Source organism: Oryctolagus cuniculus, chromosome 10 (genome assembly GCF_051225735.1).
Source record: "Oryctolagus cuniculus isolate XC-2025 breed Fujian yellow rabbit chromosome 10, ASM5122573v1, whole genome shotgun sequence".
Classification (NCBI taxonomy): domain Eukaryota; kingdom Metazoa; phylum Chordata; class Mammalia; order Lagomorpha; family Leporidae; genus Oryctolagus; species Oryctolagus cuniculus.
Genome location: NC_142876.1, coordinates 42,654,972 through 42,681,141, shown reverse-complemented (window position 1 = coordinate 42,681,141; position 26,170 = coordinate 42,654,972). Strand labels below are relative to the sequence as shown.

The 26,170-nt window shown below is 42.4% G+C and overlaps 1 protein-coding gene across 6 annotated transcripts in view; it reads left to right on the top strand.

Annotated features, from left to right (window-relative positions):
• MAPRE2 (microtubule associated protein RP/EB family member 2) overlaps nucleotides 1-26,170 on the top strand; it is a 163,127-nt gene that overhangs the window by 76,138 nt on the left and 60,819 nt on the right. For all 6 annotated transcript variants that reach the window (XM_070050305.2, XM_051852031.3, XM_051852029.3 and 3 more), the window contains one exon: nucleotides 10,914-11,041. In XM_070050305.2, coding sequence (XP_069906406.1) covers nucleotides 10,921-11,041 — 121 coding nt within the window. In that variant the 5' untranslated portion in view covers nucleotides 10,914-10,920. The remainder of the gene's footprint in view (nucleotides 1-10,913; nucleotides 11,042-26,170) is intronic.

Below are 26,170 nucleotides of genomic sequence, written 5' to 3'. Positions count from 1 at the left end.
AAACCCTATAATCCATTCAACCCTGATTGATCCCCCCTTTGCCGTCTTATGTAGCACTAGGGGCAGGTACTGGCAGTTGCCTACTTGGTGTGATTGTGAGCACCTTGTGTGTTCCCCTTCCACCAAACCATTCATTCAGCCTTGACTTCCAGTGCCACTCACTGTCCCAGACCCTGGAAATACACTTGTAAAAAAATCTGTCCGTAACGTGCTTGCCTTCACAGAGCTTGCCTTGATGGGCAGAAAATAAACAAGCAGGATAATTACGGATGGTGCTAGTGTCAGGAAGAGAGGAAGAGTGTGGTGTGCAAGCACTGGGAGGAGGCCCCTCCAGAGAGTGGACAGGGAAGGCTTGCTGAGGAGTTAGCCTCAGAGCCGAACGTGAAGCAGGAGATGTAGCCCACAGTGCTATGGGCCAGCAACTGGCATCTCTCCACCTGCAGAAGGCCTTGAACCTTGCTTATCCCTAGGTTTAACCTTGAAGCTGCCACCTATCGTTTGTTTCTTCTTATGGGATGGTTTAGAGCAGGCATCCCTGGAGATACTGAGCATTGGGGAGGAATCTGCACCACCAAGATTGTGTGTGTGTGTGTGTGTGTGTGTGTGTGTGTGTGTGAGAGAGAGAGAGAGAGAGAGAGAGAGAGAGAGAGAGAGAGAGAGAACGTGCTCAGAACCAGGAGGTGGGGCACTCCCAACACAGTGAGTCCACACAGGACAGTGCCTAGTGGCAGCTTGTTCGTCGGATGGCCACATACTCTTCTGCTCTGTCTTATACACCTGATTTTATGCAGAGTGGATTAACAGCTGAACATAGCCACCCACCTTGGTATCAGCAGCACCTGTGTCCTGAAAGGTTGCTCGGGGACCATCCTAGGGGTGGCCACGGACCTGACTGGAAATGACTTGGGATCATGGGAGAGGCTGAAGGTCAGAGTGAGAGGGAATGAAGCCAAGGAGGGCTGGGAAAGTAAACAGGAGGCATATGGTCAGGAGGGAGTGAATGGACGAGGATCCAGGAGAAGGAGGGCTACTGCTGAGTGCATGTTGGTGCCCTGAGGAGACCTGCCAAGTCTTGTGGCATGGGAATGAGCTCTGGGTCATTGACATTATTTTCAGAGCAGTGGACAAAGCCACCCACTGCTCAAAGCATATGGACATTTAGGCAAATAGGATCTGCCTTATCAGCTGTATTGTCTGACCATATGAAGAAACGTATGCCCATTGTATGTGTGTGTGTGTGGGGGGGGTGTTTTGTGGTTGTGTGTGTGTGTATGTAACTCAAATTTTATGCACTTTGATTCATATCCATGGACATTATAAATGCCACAAAGAGCTTTACAGCTTAAAAATTTCTTTGTTTCTAGGATGAGAGCCAAGTTTCCAATTCGATTTGGGGTTGTAGCTAGTGATGTTAATTCCGAGTTTAAAAACAAAAGCACAAACAAAATCTCACCCATGTATGCTGTTTTGAAAGTTTCATTCTTTCTTTCAGTTATGATAAGGTGGGCAGCCAAACAAAGGGCTAGATGCGTAGTAACACCTAGGGAACAGTCCTGATGAGGTGGATGCTGACAATACTGAGGCTGTTACAGTGGGGATGGATTTTCAAAGCAGATTTTGGAAAAATATTCTGTTTTTTAAAAGATGGTACATAGAATGGTACATAGTTCTTGGTGATGTGACAAAAAATGAATCCATCTGGTTTAAAAAGTAGTTGTTGGGGGTTTGTATTTGGAATAATGATTAAGACGTTGCTTGTGATATCTGCATCCCATATTGGGGTACCTGGGTTCAAATCCTAGCTCTGCTTCGGATTCCAGCTTCCTGCTAATGCAGATCCTGGGAGGCTGTAGTGAGGCTCTGATAGTTAGGTCCCTGCCACTCACTTGGAAGACCCAGACTGCGTTCCCCATCCCAGCTTCCACCACCGCTCTAGACGGTTTTGGCCATCTGGGGAGTGAGCCAGCAGATGGGGAGCTTTCTCTCTCTCCTCCTCCCCTCCCTCCTCCTCCTCTCCCACCAAATAAAGTAGAAAAATAAAAATTTTAAAAAGTCATAGTTAATGGCAAAAGGAGTTGGCATCCTGAAAGAGAGTATGATTTTTCTTTGATTCTGAGAGGTAGTGGTTTCGAGCAGTAGCTGGAGTTTATCCTGATCATCAGACCACGTGGAACTTTGTGCCGACATAAAAAGCATTCTTACTAAGCAATGAATGATAGTGAAACGCAGTTTAATATTGCAGGGGTAAGCAGCCTAGAAATGCGTAGAATAAATAGCAGACCGCTTAGCCTCCGACATAACCCATGTTCAGCTGCTGTTTCTTGAAGCAGCCTTGTGTGAAAGTTGCTTACATTGGTTTTCTTTCCTAGTTGTAATTATAAATGCCTGATTTTGCAGGAAAAAAAGTATATTTCAATGTTTGTTTATTTTTTAGATTTTACTTATTTATTTGAGAGGTAGAGTTACAGACAGAGACAGAGAGAAAGGTCCTCCTGCTGCTAGTTCACTCTCCAGATGGCCGCAATGGCTGAAGCTGCGCCGATCCGAAGCCAGGAGCCAGGTGCTTCTTCCCAGTCTCCCATGCGGGTGCATGGGCCCAAACACTTGAGCCATCTTCTACTGCTTTCTCAGGCCATAGCAGAGAGCTGGATTGGAAGAGGGGCAGCCAGGACTAGAACCGGTGTCCATATGGGATGCCGGCACTGCAGGCAGACGATTAACATACTGTGCCACGGCACTGGCCCCAATGTTTATGTTTTAAGAGAACATCCAACCTTAAATAAAAGGTTTCTTGGTAAAAGATCAGTAAATAAATAAAGAAAATATCCAAGGAATCTCCAAAAAGTTCATGGAAAATGAATATTATGAAAAAAGCACCAAAATAAACATCTAATTCTGTTTCCCCCAAACTTTCTGAGGTCTCTTCTTATGTATTTTATCCTTGTGGGCAGTGTCCTGATATGTCTCTGTTATCCTCACATGAAGTCAGTACTGCGCTGAGACCCCTGCTGATCCAGGGGCCATCCCAGGGACATCTGCATTGTCTCTCTAACCCCAGCACAGTCATTGAGCCTTTAAAAATTAAACAGGTGCAAGTCTGTCTACAGCGGCTTACCTGTGTTATCGCCTGAAGACAAAATATGACCTCTCAAATCCTGTCCTAGCCCTAGAATCTCTGTGTACGTCAGAAAATATGACCTCTCAAATCCCTTCCCCGCCCTAGAATCTCTGCATACGTCAGTGGGCCCCCAAGTGAAACAGTAGCTTAATAGCTGATTTTAAATGAAACACACAAGTTTCTGAGATCCGGCTCCAGGGCCGTTTCACTTCAGAGGGGTTTACCTTTCACAGATGCTCTGTGGAGCCCCCTCTGTGCATCATCCTGATCCCCCCTCCCTGCCCATGCACGTCGGGTCACAGCTAAAGAGAAAGTGATGACTGGAGACCGAGCTGGCGAGAGTCTGTGCCCCGTGAAATGTTTAAACCCTGCCCCTCATGCTCATGACTCTAAAGAATGAATTATGCACAGCTGAAAAGCAGGGACACTTCTGGTTCAGAGGACACATTTACACCGCCACTCACTCCCGCCGGATGCCCAGTTCAGGATGAGGGGCAGCCGTGGAGTTTTCCCGGCAGCCTTTGTTAGGCGGGAGCCAGGAAGGAGGCTCTCAGGCAGAGCCCTCTGTTGTTATACGGCTTTCCAGAGGCAGACTCCACATTGGAGAGCGGGGGTGTGGTGGGATTCAGTCTCTTCATTCCCAAGTGGATCTCTTTCCCTAATGCAGAAGCAGTCCCGGGAACAGCTCTGGGGTTTCCCCCTGTGGCTCAGTAGTTAATCTGTGGCCATAAATGCACATTTATAACCTTCAAACTTTTTATCGGTTATTGTAGAGAGATGTCTCCTTTAAGAGAGGGAACTATTTCATCAATGATTGGTAAATCTCTTTTAAACTCTTAAAATATCCGTGGATACTTAGAAGTGTATGTCGAATGGTTTTTTCTGTTGCAATGGCACACCAAACAAGTTCTGAGTAATGTTTAGGAGTGCATTTAAATTAACCTGCTTCCCTTTACCTGGTTTGTGGGAACAGGTCAACTTTGACAATCCTAAAAACTTCAGCCAAAGAACATTCTGTGAAATGGGAATTAACAGTGTGGCCTTGACTTGAACCAAGTGTAAGTCCAGTGTTTGGTAAACAAAAACAACAACAAAAAGGAGTTCCTAGTTCCTACTGATTACGGGGGTGATTCTCACTCTTGGGCAAATATGGAGATGTGGGTCTTCCAGCTACTGCTCAGACACGTGGAAAGGAGTGGCTTTTAGCTGGACGTGGCTTCCTTTGAAACAGGACTGGGAAGCCAGTAGGGTTACAGATTTTTATCAGGGCTTCAGAAATCACTGGATGCCCAAGTTCAAAGAAATAAGTTTCTCAAGTAAAAGAAAATACCGTTTTCCTTTGTACCTCTTTTCTAGTCTGCTCTTTGTTTCATTTATGTGAAATTGAGTGAGGAATGCATTGCATCTGTTTATCTTAGATCCTTGTGGGTGGAGTACTTCTCCTGGTGATGGAGAGCATATTGAAAGTAGAGATTGTTAGGAGAGAGAAGAAAGACAGCCCCAAGTATGGGTGTAGTTGCTGTGCAAAATATGTGAACCGGGCATAATGGCATGGAGTGGGTTGAGTTTTCAGAGCATTTTGTGTTGAACAGGAAGTCTTCGGTTGAATGTGGACTGCTGTAGGGGTGACATAGAAGGTGATTTACATCCGAAAGGCCCTTTAAAGGCTCAGCCTGGAAGTGGGTTTGGGGTCCATCTGAGGCAGGGCGCCTCCTCCTCCAGTGCAGCAGACAGTAGTCAACGACTTGCAGAGAGCTGTTCTTCTGCAGATGGCCGTGTCTAAACTTGGGAAGCTTGGCAAAGTCAGACTTCAGTTGTTAAAAAAAAAATCTAAATCAAAATAAGTTCCACATGCCTCATTCCTAAAATTAATTTCTCAGCCCTTCTCCTTGTATCCAGACACGCAGAACCAGGATCCTGGGACACCTGACCCATCATGAGCCCTGCTGGGGGATAGGAGAGAGCATCCACTGTGTTTTCCTTCAAGAGGGATTATCAGTGGCAGAGTAAAGGGAGAAAATGAAGGAAAGTAGTCCCCTCGCTCAAAATGTGGCTGTGATAGTCTATTTGTGTGGGGTAGGGTAGGGCAGATACACAAAATAACTTACGTAAGAAATAATTTCAGTTAATACACATAATACTAGCAGTGACATTTTACACATCTGTCTAATCTTACAGAGACACACCTCCTCTGAGTAATTCACAAACTTTGCCAGATTTGTTCTTGGACAAAATTGTGAAATATTTCATAATGGGGTTCTGGGCCCTTAACTGGTAAGGTAGTAGAATTCATATTTTGGTTTCGATGATTTGGGACTTGCCCAAGCCTTTATGGAGGCTTTGCGCAGTAGGCTAACTCAAGTCTCATTGACTCACAAAAAATTCCATTTGTTTTAGTAAGCAGAAATTCAGTGTCTAATTTGTATGGCTCAGTAACTGCCACAGAGCATAAGCTTGCTATGTCTCTCCACCCAGTGCCACTGCCAAATGCTGAATCCAGGATGAAACTGAGCAAAGTCAACACGTTGGCTCCAAGCCTGAGGCTGTCCTTTTCCCAAAGTCAGGTGTAACAGTGATCACTATTAGACAAGCCAGGATGGTGACTTGGCTTTTGAAAGGATTTTTGTTTCTCTATGTATTTCTTTCTTTCCCGTGAGTTTTAGTTTACTTTCCAGTAGTAACAATGAATGCAAGTTCATTTTAAAGTAAAATGTGAATAATATATAGGGGCAGGCATCTGGTGCAGTGATTAAGATGCTGCTTGGTACACCTTCGTCCCATATCAGGGCGCCCAGCTTCCTGCTCATGTGCACCCTGGGAGGCAACAGATGAAGGTTCAAGTATCTGGCACCCATCTGGGGTACTCAGACTGAGTACTGGGCTCCTGGCATCAGTCTGGACCAGCCCTGGCTGATGGTGAGTGTCTGGAGAGTGAACCGGCAGATAGGAGAGAGATCTATATATCATCCATCTCTCTGTTTCTCTCTCTCTCTCTCTCTCTTCCTCCCTCTCTTTCTGCTTTTGAAATGAATAAAATAAGTTAATAAAAATTAGAAGACAAGTAAATCCAGTGGCCCAGGGCTGTGAGGCCAGGAAACTGTCCCTCATTTATCTTCTTTCTGTGCTCTCCGACTTACCAGGTGTTAAACCAGTGATCTGGTTAAGATTCTGTTGAAAGCCACAAAATGGGGCCAGTGCCTTGACTTTCTTCTCTGCAAGGATGGTGCAGGGAGAAGTACTGTGCCGCAGGGCCACCTGGCAGGCCCTCCAAGTATAAGCTGCATGTGAGGGTCATGTCAAAGATCCATATAGGAGGATCAGCCCTGCACAGTGCTTTGGCTCTTTGTTCAGTAGCATTTGGTATAACCTTACCTTTCATAGCCATTTATTCTTCTTTATTGAGTCTCTGGAAATTACTCAGTACATTTTAAAAATTTATATTTTGAATGCTACAAAATTCTACCTCCAGTGGAATGCTCATGAGTTTGGCACTCTTCTCAAGGATTAGGAGTCCTGGATTGTGTGTGTGACTTCCTGCTAATGTGACCTGTTGCGTGACAGCTTGAACGTCCCCTTTTGTAAGGAAAGAATATAATTGTTGATTTTGTCAAGGATCATAATGGGAGGGTTGGGTTCTTCAAGGATCAGAATGGGAGCATGGAATCACTGTGACTCTGGGATGAGGTACAAACTCCTGTGTTATCCACATAGCATTTCTGTAGAAAAGGCAGGGTCAGGTGCCTCTGCCTTTGTATGGCCTTGTACATTGAGACCCAAGAAATTAGAAGGAAATCTTCTGATTTTAGAGCAGGTCTATGGGAGGGCTTTCCCACTAATACCCTCTCTCCTGAGAATGATATATGGAAAAATGTAAATTTCTCTCGTAAAGCTTTTGGTGTCTTTGATAATTTAGGTTTGGGTATATTGAAATTGTCCCTGTACTAAAAGTGGGAGTTGAAGGAATTAGGGAAAAGGCTGGGGGACACAGGAGAAACGGAATTCCTTTTCTGTGTTCACCGTCACCTTGCTTGCTGGGAGTTCAGAGGGTGCTTTCTCTTCCAGGGTCAGGGAGTCAGACCAGAGCTGTCAAGCCTCCGGGTGCATTTGCCACAGTTGACAAGTATCTTACTGAAAAGTGGAGAGGAAAATAGGTATAAGAACATTTTAGTTACCATAGATGATTAGTAGAGAATAACTGTATTGATTCTGTAGCTATTAATTTTTTTAAGGATTTAGGTATTTATTTGAAAGGCAGAGTTACAGAAAGAAAGGAAGAAGCAGAAAGATCTTTCATCCACTGGTTCTCTCCCCCCAAATGGCTGTAACAGCCAGGGCTGGGCCAGGACGTTCTTCTGGGTGTCCCATGTGGGTAGCAGGTATCCAAGCACTTGGGCCATCTTCCGCTGCGTTCTCCCAGGTGCATTAGCAAGAAGCTGGAGTGGAAGTGAAGCAGCCAGGATTCCAGGTACCCATATGGGATTCCAGCATCACAAGTGGTGGCTTTACCCACTACACCAAGTGCGGGCCCCTGTGGCTCTTACTTTGAAGTCTGTATTGAATTCTGTTCATTTACTGTGTTATCTATCGCTGTTTCAATTTAGGACATGTTAAAAAAAATTAACACTAACCTTCATTGATTCGCTCTTTCTTTTGCTCTAACCTAGTTTTCCCCACAGATGCCTTAACCCACGGTTGCTCTTCCTGGTTTCTGGGGAGTGCAGCTGTGTTGGTTAGAGAAGGGTGCTCGGGAGGTTAGAGGGGTGAGTCTAGTAACTCATTAACTAGAGGATTTCTGAGGCACAAATCCACTGCTATTTTCATTGTTGACCTGATCCTGTGAATGAGCTGATGGCGCCTTCACTTGCCTTTGTGTACCCAGTGTCTGCTGAGAGTGTGAAGATGCTTGTGTCCTTGAGTAGTGCTCTCAGCAGAGACGTGGAGGGAAGGGATTCATTGACAAACAGCAGCAAATGACTTGCTTCCTTGTTCTCATGGCATTTTTTTAAGGTTTATTTTTTATTTATTTGAAAGCCAGAGTTTAGAAGAGACAGAGACAGAGACATCTGCTGGTTCACTCCCCAAATGGCCACAACAGCCGGGGCTGGGCCAGGCCAAAGCCAGGATGTGGGAGCTGTTTCCAAGTCTCCCACGTGGGTGCAGGAGCCCAAGGACTTGGGCCATCTTCTACTGTTTTCACTGGCCATTAGCAGAGAGCTAAATCAGAAGTGGAGCAGCTGGGTCTTGAACCAGCGCCCATATAGGATGCTGGTACTGCAGGCAGTGGTTTAACCCTGCTTATTGCCACAATGCTGGCTCCTCTCATGGATTTTTTTTAAAGCTGTGCTAACACATCCACCTGGACTTTTATTGTGGACTACTTTCTGTTCCATAACCACAGACCATTTTAGGCCATTTTTATACACTTGTATATAGATTATCTTTGTAAAGCACAGATCTGTGTGTCTTTCTTCTTTGCATTTAGTTTTGTTTTTAAATCATCTGGAGCAAGACTTTCTCAGTTTGGTTTGGAGCCATTTTGCATAATTCTGTGCCTGACACATCACTCACCATCAATATGTTGCCCATAATGCAAAAGATTTGCATTCCTCCTGAGGAAGAAACCATTAAAAAAGCACAACTGCCCAAAATTATCTAGTGTATGAAAAATTACATCAAAAAGCACACAATATTATAAATTTGAACTATTTATCCTTACAAAGGTTTGTAAAATTTATATAAAAATTGGTTTTAAAATCAAACAGTTTTGTTTAATAAATGATAAAGGAAACAAGTTATTAAACAGAATATGTTAAAAACCTTTAGTAGTGGTATAGAAAAGCAGTAATCATGGTCACATGCTGAGAGAGTCCAATGCTGACATCTTCCAGCTCTGCAGTAGCAAATTTAGAGATGAGGTACTTCTGTGGATAGACCAATGATGGGCTATTTATTTATTTTTATACTTATATAAAAATAAAATAGTATTTTGAAATACAAAGCAAATTTTGTTTTAATGAGATTAAATATGTAGATTTTTGTGTAAAACTTCCAGACTATAGATTTTGCTATCATATCTGGTCATGTTTAAGCATATTACTTCTATATCTCAAAGTACTATTTGCCACTAAAACAAATTAGGAGCCCATTAAGAAATGGCTGGTTTTAGATGTGAGGCAGGAATGATACAAGCTGAACCTGAATCATGTTGTCACACCAGAAAGGGAGTTTTCAAAGACTGCTAGGACCTTGTGAAAAGAACTCTTGAAGAAGCTCTTGGAAGCATACATTCATAAAGATGGAAGCTGCAGCGAGTTCATAAAAACCTCTCCTTGGTCATGTCTGGAGAATGTTAGGGAGCCACCACGATGTTTGAAAACCAGGAAACAAAGAGAAAGAATCAGGCCTCTATCTTGCCTTTCTTAAATCATCCTCACCTCAGTGGGCAGTTCCTTTATGTAAAATTATTCCAGATATCAGATCTGCCTAATAGACCTATCACCTTGAAGTTTCTAGTGAGTAGTTGGCCTAGGCAGGTATCATCAGTGGCCAATGATAGGATGAAAGGAGTCAGTCAGGCACCATGTGCTTCCTGAAGATGTTGCAACCCTGCATGAAGCAGTCTTGGACCCCTCCCATCCCTGGTAACTCCTCCCCACGTTAGAACTTGAATCAAATCAAGCCTGTAGATGGAATTACCAGTCTGTAGGAACACAGGGCAGAGGAACATGCTAAACCACACCAGTGGGATGCAGTGTGTAAAATTCACACTATAGAAACTCTACCAAATAACCCCATTTCTTCAACAAGAACAGCAGTTTCAAGGAAAGACTAGAAATGGAAAAGAAACCTATAGACAGTAGAAGCTTAAAGAACATATCAAAGAATTACATTGTGTGAACTTTATTTGAATCTAGATTCAGACAAACTGAAACAAAACTGTAAGACCCTGTAATGCAAATTTGATGATGTTCAGTAATTATATTCATTTTTAGATTGATAATAATAGGGGGTAGTGTCCTTTAAGAGACATGTACTAAAGTGTCTGGAGGTGAAATGATGTGATGCCTCGCATTTACTGAAAAATAATCTGGCTTTCAGGGAGCCAGGCCTGGGATTGGCAGAAGGGAAGTTGATGGGCGTGCAAGTGGAAAGATGGGTCGAGTAGTGGTAATTGTTTAAACCAAGAAGTAAGAATAACTGGTTTGTTATTATTTCTCTTTTTGCATGTATTTGAAAACTTTCAAAATAAAAGTTAATGTGCAGTTATAATGCATTTGTACATATACATATTTCACAAAATTAGTAAAATTACAAAGTTTCATCCAGGTTTAAGTGTTAAAAACAGTCATGACCAGTACACATTTATTAGAATGACCAACTTCCAAAGCACTGATGTTTGCAAGTACTTACAATGAAACTACTGTGAAATAATTACATAAAACTGAAAGATTTCTGTATGTGCACTGTCCTAGGCCTGATAACTTTTTAACACCACACACAGATTTAAGGTCAAAGGTAAAACTCGATTGTGTTATGAATTAGGAATCTCGCAGCCTGAGGAACATTCGGATCTACTTGGGGAAGAGACAGCATGCATGATAGAGCCTGAAAAATATATGAAATTTAGTCATATTATGGCAGATTTATAGAAGAGAGAAAAATTCAAGGTTTAGCCAAAGCAGGATTTTTGTATCCCCTAAAACTTGGCCAGTTATCCTGACCTTGAATAGTGTCTGTTATTGATCTGAGTTCATTTTTACGTTATTGGTAAATAAATGTGTTTGTTTTTTTCTAGCTGGGGAATGGCAGTCAATGTGTATTCTACCTCGATAACCCAAGAGACTATGAGCAGACATGACATCATTGCATGGGTTAATGACATAGTATCTTTAAACTACACAAAAGTGGAACAGCTTTGTTCAGGTAAGAGATCATATTTTAAATATTTGCCTTAAATGTGATTTTTGTGAAATTTTTATTAAATTACATAAAATGTGATTTTATGAAATAATATCACATATTTTGAGTGGGAAAAATATCACTATTGACTTATGTCATGAAAGACGAAAACACGGTATAACTACAGTACTTACAGGGGGAAATGTGATGAGCGTGTAAGAGCACAGAGATACACAATTCCTGATGAGCAATCTCTGCTTGAGCTTTCTAAGGCCTTCTGATCAGCTGCCTCTTCCTCATCACCCCATCAGCCACTACACTTCTTTTTTATTTTTTTAAAGATTTATTTATTTTTTGAAAGTCACAGTTAAAGAGAAGCAGGGGAGTGGGGAGGACGAGCAGGCAGGAAAGAGAGAGAGGTTTTCCATCTGCTGGTTTGCTCCCCAGATGGCTGCAATGGCCGGGGATGTGCTGATCGATGTCAGGAGCCAGGAGCTTCTTCCAGGTCTCCCATGTGTGTGCAGGGGCCTGAGGACTTGGGCCATCTTCTACTGCTATCCCAAGCCATTGCAGAGAGCTGGATCGGAAGTGGAGCAGCTGGGACTCAATCCAGCACCCGTATGGAATGCTGGCACTGCAAGTGGCAGCTTTACCCACTATGCCACAGCACTGACCCCCACAGTTGCTTCTTAAAACACAAGTTAGGGGGCCGGCGCTGTGGCATAGCAGGTGGGGCCACTGTCTGCAGTGCTGGCATCCCATATGGGTGCCGATTTGAATCCCGGCTGCTCTACTTCTGATCAGCTCTCTGCTATGGCCTGGGAAAGCAGTGGAAGATGGTCTAACTCCTTGGGCCCCTGCACCCGCGTGGGAGACCCTGAGGAAGCTCCTGGCTCCTGGCTTCGAATCGGCACAGCTATGTCTGTTGCAGCCAATTGGGGAGTGAACCAACAGATGGAAGACCTCTCTCTTTGCCTCTCTTTCTTGCTCTCTCTAACTCTGATTTTCAAATAAATAAATAAATCTTTAAAAAGCAAACACACATGAGTTAGATCTTGCAATACTCATCCTTAAAAACTTTTGGGCCTCCCCTGTATCCTTACAGGATACAATTCAAAGTTTCTCTGTGTGGCTCTGAAAGTCCATTTTGTTCTGGCTGCCACCTGCCTATCTTCTCTATATCAACCTCCACATCTCTCCTCTGGACCTCTGCCTCACAAAGCGCTCTTTGTAGCTGGCGCCGCGGCTCACTAGGCTAATCCTCTGCCTTGCGGCGCCGGCACACCGGGTTCTAGTCCCGGTTGCCCCTCTTCCAGGCCAGCTCTCTGCTGTGGCCAGGGAGTGCAGTGGAGGATGGCCCAAGTCCTTGGGCCCTGCACCCCATGGGAGACCAAGAGAAGCACCTGGCTCCTGCCATCGGATCAGTGCGGTGCGCCGGCTGCAGTGCGCTGGCCGTGGCGGCCATTGGAGGGTGAACCAACGGCAAAAGAAGACCTTTCTCTCTGTCTCTCTCTCTCACTGTCCACTCTGCCTGTTCAAAAATTAAAACACACACACACACACACACACACACACACAACAAAGCACTCTTTGTTCCTTAATGACTCCGTCCCTTTTGCTTCCATTATTTTCTTTTTAATTCTTCTTTGCTAAAGAGATCTTTCCCCTTCTTTCTGTTTGTGGTATAATCTGCTCATGGTTTAAAGTCCAGCTCACCTGCCACCTCCTCCGAGAAGCATTTTCCAGGCTCTGGTGTTTCCAAAACACTGAGCTTGGCACCATAGAATACACTTGGCGCACTGTGTTACAGTGGGTGACTGCTGCTCCCTGCAGGGTAAGGAGAGTTCTTGATGACTGGACTGTATTTTGTGTTCATGGTTGAATGTCTGCAGGGGTCTATCTGGTACAGAGTAGACCGGCAAGAATTACATATCAAGTTCAACTTGTTTAAAAGAAAAAATCAACTTTGGTGTTAAAGTATCGCTCGTTATAAAAATGTGCCATTCTTAAGTTCTAGTATCCATCAAAGAAATAGTCTTCCTTTGGAAAACAGTATTTTTTTTTCCTACAAATTAATGGGTAAGAGATTTCCCTTTCTGCCTCTAGCTCTAATGTGAAAACAGTACAGAATAATAGAAAATATGACTGCAGTGTATTCTCTTTCTCTCCTCCTGGTCTCGGTTTGACCAGAATATACTAGAAGACCCACCTTCAGTACTGTCAACACCTTCCCCCACCCCCACCGCCCCAGCCTTGATCGCTTTTACCGTGAAGAGGACAGTGAGGTGCACTAGAACCTAGATATTTCCTCCCCCAGCTCTGTGCTTGGGCTCAGATGTGAAGCCCTGTGGTTTATGAGGTTGGAAATGAGCGCTTACTCACCGTTTCTTTGCCCTGCAGTATAAACTACAGGAAAACAGACTTAGACTATGAAGATGGACCAGGTACAGGAGAGCCCCTCAAAAACTTCATGGAAAATGGAATTAAAAGATATTCTTATTTTTGGTACAAAAGAAAATTGAAACCCATGTATGCTTTTTTTTCATAATGTACATTTTCACAAACTCTTTGAAGACTCCTCATAGATATTGTTGGCCCACTGAAATGGCCATAAAAGTTACTTTCAGAAACAGCTCTCCCTGTACCTGACTCAACCTCAGATTGCCGCTCACATATCGCATAGTTCTTGCAGTACATAATGGGGCCTCTGATATATATTTTCCTTTATTTAAACTTTATTTTAATTTTTAACAGATTCAATGATATTTGTAGATAAAATTCTAAGAACATAGTGCTATGAAAACTAGAACCCCTTTGTTAACAGCATGTGCCAGATTGCTGTGTCATTCTTTGTAGGTTTACTTTTGCACAGTTCCTGACATGCAATGTTCCCTCAAGAGATGCTCGTTTGGGAGATAAATGAAAAGCAGTTGGCAACAGCTGGAGGCAAAGACAAAATGTGTTATCTGACCCACAAAGCGGGTGGATGTGCATGCGGATAAGGCGAATGGGTTTGGTTATCAAGGAAAAGAGGAGAAAGAAAGGCATAAGGGAAAGAGTCATAGAGGACATTCTCGGTCGTGGGTCTTGAATGGTAGAGGAACCATGGCGAGCTTCCTGTGTTACGTACTTGGCGACTTTGGGGTAACAAATGAAGAGAGAGCCAACTAGAATTTGTAACAGTGATGGTAGTGATCAATATGTAATTTCCTTGCAGATCTTTACGTCTCTCATGAGGCAAGTCAACAAAATTTTAAGCAGCATTTATGGAGGATTCTTGTACAGTTACCTTAAAGCATTGCTATTCACTTTACAACCATTTGTAGCTAGGTGACTGTCGAGTATGGCTTGGCAAAAATCTGTAGAAGCGATTTGGATCACTGTTATCATTTCCACCAGGATTACTCACTGGCTACTGAAAATTACAAGGTTGATGGTTCAAAAGAATAAATATATTTAAAGATTGCTTTCTGCTCTAAAACAAGTTTCTTGCTGGGAAAAATGTTCATCTCCATAGCAGAGAGACAGCTCTTTTACTTGAGTCAGTGGTTTTCTCAAAGTGTAGTTTGTAGGCCATATGCATTTATAATCTGGGGAGCTACTGCAAAAGCAAATGCATGGGGTCCTTGGCCTTCTGAGTCAGTACCCCTGGTGTATGAGGCCTGGAAATCTGCATTTAACAAGCATCTTAAGTACTCACATGCTGCACCCTGGAGCCTGCAGTACATTTTCGAGAAACCTCAAACCACTAAAAGTGAAGTGAAATGATCCAAAACCTATTCTGGCACAGTTTCCTTATTCATAATTTAATTTGTGACTTTTTTATCTTTAGCAATGACATTTAGCGAGACAAAGCTATTTTTCTATTTATTTATTAATGAGTTTATTTATTTATACCCTTCATTGTTCTAGAAGACATTTAAGGTAGACTAGTACAGTGATATTAGGATAAGGAGAAAACTAAATATTGTTGACCTAAGTGATTTATCTTCATCATACTTATGAATCATCAGTTTTCTTGGGTGATTTTTTTTTCTTCAATGTTTATTTTAATTCCTTTTAGTCTGCTGCATGGGATTTTATTTTAGTAGTATGTTCTGGAAAAACAGACACAAAATACTTTCACATATTAAACCTGATTTTTTTTGGTTCAACAACATCATATTTTATTCTTTCCTAAAGACATAAATGCTAATCCTGGCAGTTCCCCGTTTGAATATTGTTCCCTATTGCATTATCTCCTATATCTTTCTTCTTTTTTAATTTCCAACTAAGAGATTTCCCTTCGGCTCAGTATTGAAACTCACTTCAACTTTTCCTTAGCTCATAAAGAACTAAAATACTACCCACATTGGTGTTGCATTTTCTTCAGTTTTGTACCTTTCTGCATGTTTCCATGTAAGAAGTTTTTAAAACTTTTTTAAGGAAAGATGGTGTGAGAAGGTAAACACTTGCAAATATGTTGCAGTAAATTCTAAATGAAAATGACATGGTCTTATGTCCTGTTGTGTTATCCAAGGTGGTAATCTCATGGAAGTTTTTCTTTGAACATTAAATCTGGGTAACTGTGTGTTTGATTTGCATTTATTTGTTGTGAAAAGGTAACCTTTAAGTTTCAAGCAAAGCAGTAGATTGCATATGTGAGAGTGGGCTATCTGTGGATATAAACACTCCCTGACAAGGTGCTGTTCACCTGCATCTGTTTTGAAAATGAGTAACTGGATTTCCCATGATGAAACGCGGAATTGAGCTGCATGTGATATCAGATCTATATAACATAAATATTTTATGTTTTCATTTGTTTTATAAAATTTATATGGCTTTTGGGGAAGGAGACAGGATTTTTGCTTGAATACCAGTTTAAACCAGTTTACTAGGTGTTTTATTTGAAAATAAAGAGGACAAATAATATGGTGCTTAAAAAAAAGAAGAAAACTCCTAAAAATAGGGGTGGGCATGTGGCCTAGTTGTTAGGCCACCGATTGGCTTGTCCACATCCTACATTGAAGTGCCTGAGTTCGAGTTTTGACTCCACTCTTGAATCCAGCTTCTTGCTAGTACAGAACCTGAGAGGTAGCAGGTGATGGCTCAAGTAGTTGGGTCCCTGCCACACACATGGGAGACCTAGACTGAACTCCCAGATTTTGGCCTGACCCAGCCCCGGCTATTGCGGGCATCTGAGGAATGAACCTGCAGGTGGGAGATTTTCTCCCTTTCTCCCTCCCTCCCTCTCAAAAAAAAAAAAATAAATGAAATAAAAATCTCTGAGAACAGCTTCGGCAACTTCCTCTGATCCCTTATTGGAGATGACAGCAGAGACAGTGGACTTGATAGGGAGGAGGAGCAGAGGAAGTGCAGAGGGCAGCAAGAAGGCAGTCGGAGGCAATGTCCTTTTCTCTCTTCCTCCTCTTCCTCATCCACAGCCCTCACCCCAGCCATAATGCACCAGGCCTCCAATGGGGCTTCTTTCTGTAGCCCTCTTCTGTGTTCAGACTGTCTTCCCTAGACCAGGTCACCATCAGCTCCTAGCCAACTAAGTGGCTGCGCCTGCTCCACCCTCACAAGGCTAGCACAGCCTGCCCTTCTGTCCATGTGTCTTCCCCTTCCTTTCCAGTGACCACACAGGGCAGGCCAACATCTGCCCAAATCCACATCTAGGGTAGTCACTGCCTGAGCTGTCACTCTATCCTGTACTGTCACCCACTGGTTGAAAGATCAGTTATGGTCTTGAACCTTTTAGTATTTTAATAAAATATCATTTGAATTAAACCATTTTAGATGTGAAATTTAGATGTTTTCTTGACAGGCTATGAAAAAGTGATCAGGATTTGATTCTGTTTCAGTATGTGTTTCAAGCTTTGTCTTGGATCAAGTTTCTGGTAATTTTTCTTCCAGGGAAGCTTCTGGATTTGGCTGGTGATGTTGTGGTCACACTTACCTTCTGGGTACGTGATGGCTCTGGAAGGGTCTGGGATTCACATAGGTGTGGCCATCAGACGTGCTGGGACCTATGGGATGGGTGCTCTCAGCTTTGTCTTGATGGCAGTTGATCCTGAGCCCAGCACTGTTCTTTGTGACCATTTTTGGCTGCAGATCTGCCCCTGTTAAACAGGTTGATCCTAGCCTGTGTGTTGTCCCATCTGCAGAGACCTCTGTCGGGAGGACAGGTTGCTGATGAAATCAGCTCAGAGTCTAAATTTAGTAGGGCTTCTCTTATTGGCTCACTTGTATTGAAACCAAGTAAGGATATTCCATCAGTGTCTGTAAGCTCAAGAGTTTACTTTGCTTTATAAAATTGTAGGCTGTCATCTCAGATTGTGTTACTATTATTAGAGAAGTAATTGTACCATAGTGGAATATTATTCTTTCGTGTGATATATTATATAAGGTTTTTGTTTGTTTGGTTTGTTCTGCTGATAGATTTTTTTTCTCTAATTTTATTTGACTTAAGTTGATTTTAAAATCTGTCGACTTGGGATCAGCATAACAACTGAAAAGAAGGGGACAGAAAGTGAGTTGGGTATGGAAGGGATGGGTCCAGCCTCAGGTTGGTTGCTGCAGGCGTCACACACTCAAACATCCCTACAGTCGTAGATACTGCACTACTTGAAAGGGAGCTTATTTTTCGAGTGGAATATGGAGTACAGTACACTTTTTCCCTTCTAAATTTGTTTTTTAACATATATCTATACATTTTGCTGCTGAAGGTAATCATAGACCATTACTGTTTTTGTTGGAGATTTTTGTTTGTTTGCACAGCCTTTTGTAATTGTGAATACCATAGTGAGGAAAAGTGTGTATGCTTTTACCTTCATGTACTGCCCCATAAAGTGTGAATTTTCCCTATATTGATGATACATTTTTGAAAGCAATCAGCCCTCATTACTGTACTCAGTTCTGATAATCAGTTTAATTTCATTTGATAAGCATGTTTTGAGCCCTTCTTTGGGCTATACCCTGAGGACTGAGGGATAAAGAAGACATGGACAGTCCTCAAGTCCCTCCACGAACTCAGTACAGTGCTAGCCTTCAGAAGACTGGAGAACACTGGGAAGTGCTGTTTTGGAAGAGCTTTGAGCATGCAAAGGAAGAAGAACGTGAAGGGAGGCGGAGAGAGTGAGTCAGTGGAAAAGACATTCACTCAGATTCTTTGGGAGTGTCTGGTGCTCCTGGATGACCTAGCATGGCCATAGTTTGGGAAACACCTCAGAAGTGCTCTCCTCCCTCTTCAAGCTGGATGGGGTAACTAGTATGTAGAACATGTGGGCTACTTAATTACGTCTCCTCTGACCCACTCCTCAAGCTAGGGTAGCTTTTGTCTTGTGACATGGGGACTCAGTAGAAGGCATGTGCTTTATTAAGTACAACCTTGAATATATGATGCATGGTGTTTTCTATGAGAAATACAAAGAATTTTCCTGATGATCTCATCTTAGGGGTATGTGAGAATTAGTTTTTCTCTACTTGTTTGAAGCAACTATGTATACATGTGCGATATTCTCAGGAAACCATAGAACTTCTTTGGGAGGAATGCAACAGATATTTTTAAATTCCATAAAGCCAAACCTCAGTGATGACTGCTGGGTGAGTGTTATGTGACTTCGTTAACATTTTTCACAGGAATGGCATTAATCTTGTTCTTATCTGTTTCTACTGGAGTCCCTCCTGGGTAGTGACAAACACCGTAAATGAGGGAAATTTTAAAAACCGAAAAAAGGCTAGGGAAAATAGATGGCCTAGAAAGTAATTATTTTATTGAAGCCTGACAGTATGTGTATATACTTAATGTGAAGTCAAGGAACATGTAATCACTAGGAACTTAATATAGTACCTGAAGAGGAACAAAGCAAATCGGTGACATATTATTAGAAACTTAAGCTAATAATGATTGCCTTTGTGAATTTTTAAGATCTCTCACACACAAATAACTTTAGGAATCTGCACAAAGCAATACCCTTAGTTAAATCCCACACTTTGATCTCTTACTGTTGTCTGGGAAAATTCCCAGCTGACTCAGATGACTGCAGTCTCCAGAGTTCCTACTGAGTAATTCACAGACCCCCCTACATTGCTCCATCTTCTGTAGTAAGAACCCATTGAGTTTTGCCTTCTGTACACCAGTGAAGGGGTATGTAGTTGTTAGCCTAGAGAGGAAACTGCATGGGATACTCTCAGAAAACCATAGAATTGCTGACTTCTTTGGGAGGAACGCAACAGTTGTGCCACCCACGGGATGGGTGCTCAGAAGGAGAGTGGAGTGAGTTCAGGTGAGGCCAGTGAATACCGCTGAGTCTCAGTGAGCCTCGGAAACCCCGGCCCTGACCTCACTGACTTCAAGAACCGGGGCCCAGGGATCTCAGTATAGGGCTTGGGAAACTGTTAGAAATCAAGCTTGTGATAGGTCTTGAGATTTATTTGTAATTCATTATTCTGATTACAAAAACCTTTAGAGTCCCTTCCGTGGTTTTGTTTCTTTTGTGATAAGATGCTTACAAGTAAAACACATGATAGTGTGTTTATTTTGAAGTCATTCACCAAGATATATAAAAAGCAGTATCTTAACAAGAAAGACTTATATTGAAAGTTATTTTTGCTTTTACTCAAGATGTCAGTTACTTTATATGATGGATATGTTCTGTGTAAGACATCATTTTGTATTCATGATGCTATTTTTCTTTCCCTTTTTTCCCTTTTGGTGTAAAACATCTAAGGACTTCAACAGGAAGAGTGTAAATTTGGGGGAAAATAGTCATTTCCTTTTATAAATGAATTTATGATTACTTAAGCACCTCAAATGTCTATCTGGGAAAAGTCTTCAGAACTGGAGAACTTCTCGAATGTTTTTCAGCAGATAAGCTGCAGCATCTTAGGAATGTGCTCATACCCTTTCTTTGCTGGTGGGAATCTAAGGATCTCATTTTGTTCCTTGTCCTTTGAATCTAAAGCATGCGTTTGGAGATTGAATGTTTCATATCTGAAACAGTCCAATTCAGGCCCATTCATTTCTATAGTTCTGATTATTTTAACCATGCATATCATAGATTGTTTTAATTTTTAGGAATGTAATGGTGGCTTTACATCTCAACTTTTATATTTCTTACCATTTTCAGTGTGCTTTTTATATGGATTATTCTAATTATCATAACAAGTCTATAAGGAAGAAAGGAATTTTTTTCTCTATTTTATATATCAGAGTAAAAGCTCGGTGTTGATGGCTACCACTGGAGTGTGAGTCTCCTTGGATCCGAGCATGTTCTCATGGGAGATAGGGCAGCTGTGTATGTGGTGGAGGGTTTACTGAGTGTGTGCGCACACATGTGGGTGCATCTCCAATTCTTTCCAAATCCATTTGCCAGGAGTCCATTAAACATCCACTGTAGGAGCAAGGGGAATAGAAAAGGACTCCCTTTACCCACTCATTACATTCTGATTGGAGAAGTGGCGCATATCTGGTAATTCTTCTAATGACAAGAGTGTTCCCAATGTCATCATTATCAAGAACTCAGTTACCAAAGATGGATACTAGTGGAAACACACAGGCATTTGCTCCCATTCTCATAAAATTCTGACTTGCTGTACCTGCTGAGGTGGACTTGAGGGAACCTCTCTCTCTTTCTACATGTTCTTCTTGTTCCTTCTCTTGCTCCACCCTGTCTTCCTCCACCCCATACAAATGGAGGTGAGTCTGAGATCTTACCACTTGCCTTGGAAGAGCTTCTCAACTCTCTCTCGAGTAGTCCCTGACCAGAGAAACAACAGCCAGGACAGTGCTTCCTTGGGGATTCACAGGTGCACATCTAGGCAGATCCACCAGCCGAACCCCAAGAGTGTGACCCTTTGCTCATGTTGACCCCGGGCTAGCCCCAACAAGCTTGTTCCTGAGAGGACTCCTTTCTGTGCTGTTGAGGAAAACAGAACTCACCTGGAATAATTGCCACAGGCTTGGCCTCCAAAGGATTGATTCATCAATGTGTCACTGTTTCCCATATACTTAATTCAGGTCAATAAACCTATATTGCAGTAACCATCCAAGAGGCTCCCTCAGTATTTCTCCAACCTCTTTAATATATGAAGGTGATGTTTTCCTGCTTTTATGTAAGGAGACCTGCTAATGCAACATTTAAGAACATCACCCATTTTCTACCTAGTTCTATTCCTGTATCTATTTCCTAACTCTTTCTGAGCTACAGTTCCTAAACCTTTTCCATACAAAAATTCTAGATCTGCCAGTGGTTATGGAAGCAGACACTGTATGAGCACAGTAGAAAGATGAGTTGGACAGCATCCCCAGTCTGAAAGAGCTACTCGCCAATCTGCCAGGAGAGAGAGCTAATTGAAATACAAGTCAAACCATAGTGGACTCCCATAGACAGTGCAGTGAGACAACTCATCAAGGACGTGGTGCTTGGAAGAACAAAGAGTTTCTGTACATACATGCGTAAGACATCTGCATCATATATTAGGATTCAGGGCAGCAAAAGAGGGATAGTTATGCTTCAAGTAATAAGTACGGTGTGATTCAGTGGAAGGAAAGATTATTTTCATCTAGAAAAACTTTTTGTCTTATTCATGTTTGGGGCTTTGGCCAAGCAGCTATGCAAATTTAGTGGATGTCAATAAATATTTATAAAGTTGAACTGAACTGAAATGTTATTCAAACTAGATTTTTTAATATGGATAGGATTCAGGCCAAAAAGAAGATGGTGATTTTGAGTAAATGTATCATTTTGATGTTCTGTATGTTGCTTTATTTATTCTTGGCCCTCAGCAGGTATTTATTGAGTACCCACAGTGTGTCACATGGTGGGGTAGGATCTGAGGATCCAGCAATATACCAAAAAAAAAAAAAAAAAAAAAAAGTTAGGACCTATCTCTTAACTATCAAAGTTCTTGATGTATTGCTATCCACAGCACTCAGGTCGTACCTGTTTCTCAGCTTACCCAAGTATAAACCAAAGGTAGAACATGATCCCTGAGCAAAAACAGACATCTAGCATCCAGCCTGTCTCGTTGTTAGATCATTGACAACACAAACAAGAAGTGTGTACTTGGGACTATCTGAAATATTACAAGGCCATCCAGTTCCTACACATGAAGATCAAACCAGGCATCCCCAAGTCTGCTGCTCGGCAAATGACATTATTTTTCTAAGTTTTTTTCTTGAATTTCTTTAAACATGGAGTTTATCAAACATGTAGACAATATAAAAACACTGCCAGGTGCTTGGGCATGTTGGAAAGACGCACCTGCAAACAGAATAATTGAATTTCTTGGCATCTCTTAAAATAACCGTCACTCTGCAGAGGGGATTTTCTGCCCTGAAACCATGACATCATTCTGACAGACAGCGAGTCACCTCTCTTTATTTGTCCCTCCCCTGCCGGGGCGTGCTTTCAGCAAGTAACACTGAAGCTTTTATGGCCGTGGATTTGACAATAAGAAGCATAGAACTGTGACGTTCTTGCCAGCACAGTTTCCTGCCGTTTCTGTTAACATTCCCCAGAAGGAGGATCTTCCTCCACTTTCATTTCTTCTAGATGACATTTGTATGGCAGTTCATGAAAGAACTTTAAAACACCATAAAGAGCCAGATTTTAAGGAAAATGTGTGTGTGTCAACTTTAAAGTCAGACAATTGTGTTAAAATCTACTAAAAAAATGCACAAAAGTTCTTGCTTCTTTCCTTACTTCTCTTTCTGTAATTATTCTGGTCTTCCTTTATTGCTACTAAGGCCAAATGATGGAATCCTTGAATTCCTTATAACACTAGAGTGCTTGGAAATCATAGTGTCCTGGCATTAACCTGAAAAATATAAAGCAGGTATTCCAGAATGATATTCTGTCATGTTTCACAGTGTGCATGAATGTTACGTGATAGTGACTTGTGGGTTCCTGTTTCACGGAGCAGAGGTCGAGGGGGGGGCTTGCTTCGGTGCCACCCCCAGCTTTCTGAGCTTTCTCTGGCCAGTAAGCCTCTTCTCAGGGAGCTGTCGGGGAAGGAGTCCCGTCTTAAGGAAAATGGCAGTGAGGGTACTGTTGGTGTGAGAGAGAGCTGATGGAGTGGATTGAGACTGGTAAAGAGCTCCCACGTGCAAGCCTTGGAGAGAATGAAATTGGCTTTTATCTGGGGAAGGACCTTGGAGTTCCCAGTCCCAGGGACAGTGACCTCTGCATCAAAAACAGGAACCTGAGAGAGAGGTTGTGTTTGTAGAAATGGACTGCAGGTTGTGCTGGCCCTGCGTCTTACACTAAGAGCCTCTCTGGTGGGTACCATGCCAGGAATTCACATAGTCTGTACCTGGCCTGTGTAACTGTTGGTAAAATGAGGTGGGCAGTGATTTAGTAGAAACTTAATTTAATTTGTACTCTTAATTGAATTTGCCCTAAATATAGATATGTTCTGAAAATGGGATCTTAAAAACGGCAGCTTGGACCCTCTTCTGAAATGCGTGTGCCCTGGAATGAGCACCGGTTTCCCCACAGCTCCCAGGTTGAGCTGAGCTGCTTCCTCTCCTGGCTGTAAGGACTCGAGCAGTCTGTCTGCAGCTCACCCTTGCAGCCTCTGCCCTCAGAGGTCCCCCGCCTGGAGCCCGTGTTCACCCAGCACACCTGCCACTCTATGCCAGATGTCATGGCGTTGCTGTCTTCTGCAGTGAAATGTGAGCTCTCCCTTTGCAAGTTTCAGGGGCTGAGGAAGTCCTAGAGTCGTTGACCACTTGCTTTAAAGTCTTCAGTACTAGGAGTTAAGCTCCTTGAGGACTGAGAAGCCTCATGTGAGTTTGACTTGACTTTCTCCATTTGGTAAAATTATTCTTTCTTGGGCTTTTGTTGAGCAAACCAGACTAACTCCTTCTTAGTTTTATGTGCCATATGGTTTAGAATTTACAGTTGGTTTGTATATTTGCTGGCTTTTTCATGTGTCTTTCTCTGGGCTCCCCAAAGTAAATTATGTGGTTTTATAAGATAAAGCTCTTCCCTAGAGGAATAAATGTTAGGGATCTATTGTGCTGTATAGTGACCACAGTTAATAAAATATTGTATATTTCAAAATTGCCCAAAGAATATATTATAAATATGCGTGCCCACAGAAAGTTGGTGAGTTGATAATTAGCTTGATTGAATCTTTCAACAACATACATAGATTAAAACATTACATTGTACCCTACAAATATATGTATAACTATTATTTGTCAACTAAAAGTCAATCACGAGGCAAATAATTTGGCCTAGCAGTCAAGATACCCGAGTTCCACAGCAGAGTACCTGGGTTTCATTCCTGACTCCACATCCCTGCTACTACAAACCCTGGAGGCAGTGAGAATGGCTCAAGGACTTAGGTTCCTGCCACTTGCCTGGAAGACATGAATTAGCTTCCTGGCTTTGGCCTCTGGCTGTTTGCAGGCATTTGAGAAGTGAACCAGCAGACAGATTTCTGTCTCTGTGTCAGTCTCTCTCTCTTTCTGCCTTTAATTGTTAAAAAATCCATTTTCAAACATCAGAGCCTATTCCTAAGTGTGTGTGTTTGTCTTTTGGATTTTCATTAATAAACGAAGTGGAATCCGTCAGTGCCACCTGAATGTGGGCATTCCTTCAGAGGTGTCGGTCCCCACAAAAATTAGAAAATGTCATGTCTCTCAACCTTGTGCCTCCTCCTTAAGGTTTTCTCAGTTTAAATCTTGCTGTTTTACATAGTCATTCTTATATTTCAGTGCTTAATTTTAAAAGCCTTTTTGCCTGTTAAAATAGATGATACGATACAAACGTGTGAAAACATACACATGGGGCAGACAAGGTGGTACAGAGGGTTACAGCCCCGGCCGGCAGCACCGCCACCCCCACCACCCCCGGCTGCTCCACTTCCAAACCAGCTCCTTGCTAATGCACCTGGGAGAGCAGCGGAGGATGGCCCTAGTCCTTGGGCCTCTACACCCACTTAGGAGACCTAGAGGAGGCTTCTAGCTCCTGGCCTCAGATTGGCTCAGCTCCAGCCATTGCGGCCATTTAGGGAGTGAACCAGGAATGGAAAAACCTCTCTTTCTCTGTCTCTACCTCTCTCTGTAACTCTTTCAAGTAAATAAAATCTTTAAAAAAAAAAAAAAAAAAGGAAAGGAAAAACACACACGCGCTCAAGAAGTTGTGTCCCCTGATGTTACGGCTTTACAGAACCTTCTGTTTCCATGAGCTTAATAAGAAAACTGATTCCTTCGGAATGGCTTTCGTATGTACCTTTCTAACTTGTTATTCATTTGTTATAAAGGCTTTTTCTGACTCCTTCCCTCCTCTATCTGGAATGCGAAATTCTACCTTGAGCTCTATTCTCGGACTCCAGCCTCTGGGACATTGCGTTGCCAGTGTCAGTGTCAGGCCCCTGAAGCCAGTGACATTTTGTCCTGCACACCGTTCCTGCCTTGTGCTCCAAGTGCCTCTCCCATTTCCTTCCTTCTCGTGTCCCTAGTGGAAGCTGAAACTTGCTGCATGAACCAGAATACGTCAGACAGCTTGTTTAGGTCGGCTTTGATGAGCACATGACCCCAAAGGAGAGCCCTGATATTAGAAACTAAAAGTGAAACCACGCACCTCGTGCTGGACTGATAATTAGCAGATGAAAGAGCTCTTTCTGAACCAACAGATAATTCTTCACCTGCCATTTCTTTGTTCTTACAATTGTCTGAATCTCTGATCAAGCAGGTTTGGAGTTGTGCTGTTTTTTTTCAGTCCTGACGAAGTACAGGGTAATTATGCTTCGGTGAATGAAACAACTGTAAATAGTCCAGCTATCCTGCTGTCCCGCAGTCCTTGACACTGTTAGAGTTTTCAGTATGGAGTTATTGTTAATTTCTATGAAAAATTTTTTTGCAAATGGGTCATAAAATAACAGCTGCTTTGTGTGTATTTTATATTTCTACCTACTTTATCATTGTTTCTCTAAAATTTAGAGTAAAAAACTTGATTCCTAAATCTTTTTTTTTTTTTTAAGATTTATTTGTTTATTTGAGAGGTAGAGCTACAGAGAGAGGGAGAGAAAGAGAAAAAGGTCTTCCGTCTGCTGGCTCACTCCCCTGATGGAACTGGGCCAATCTGAAGCTGGGAGCCAGGAGCTTCTTCCTGGTCTCCCACGTGGGTGCAGGGGCCCAAGAACTTGGGCCATCCTCCA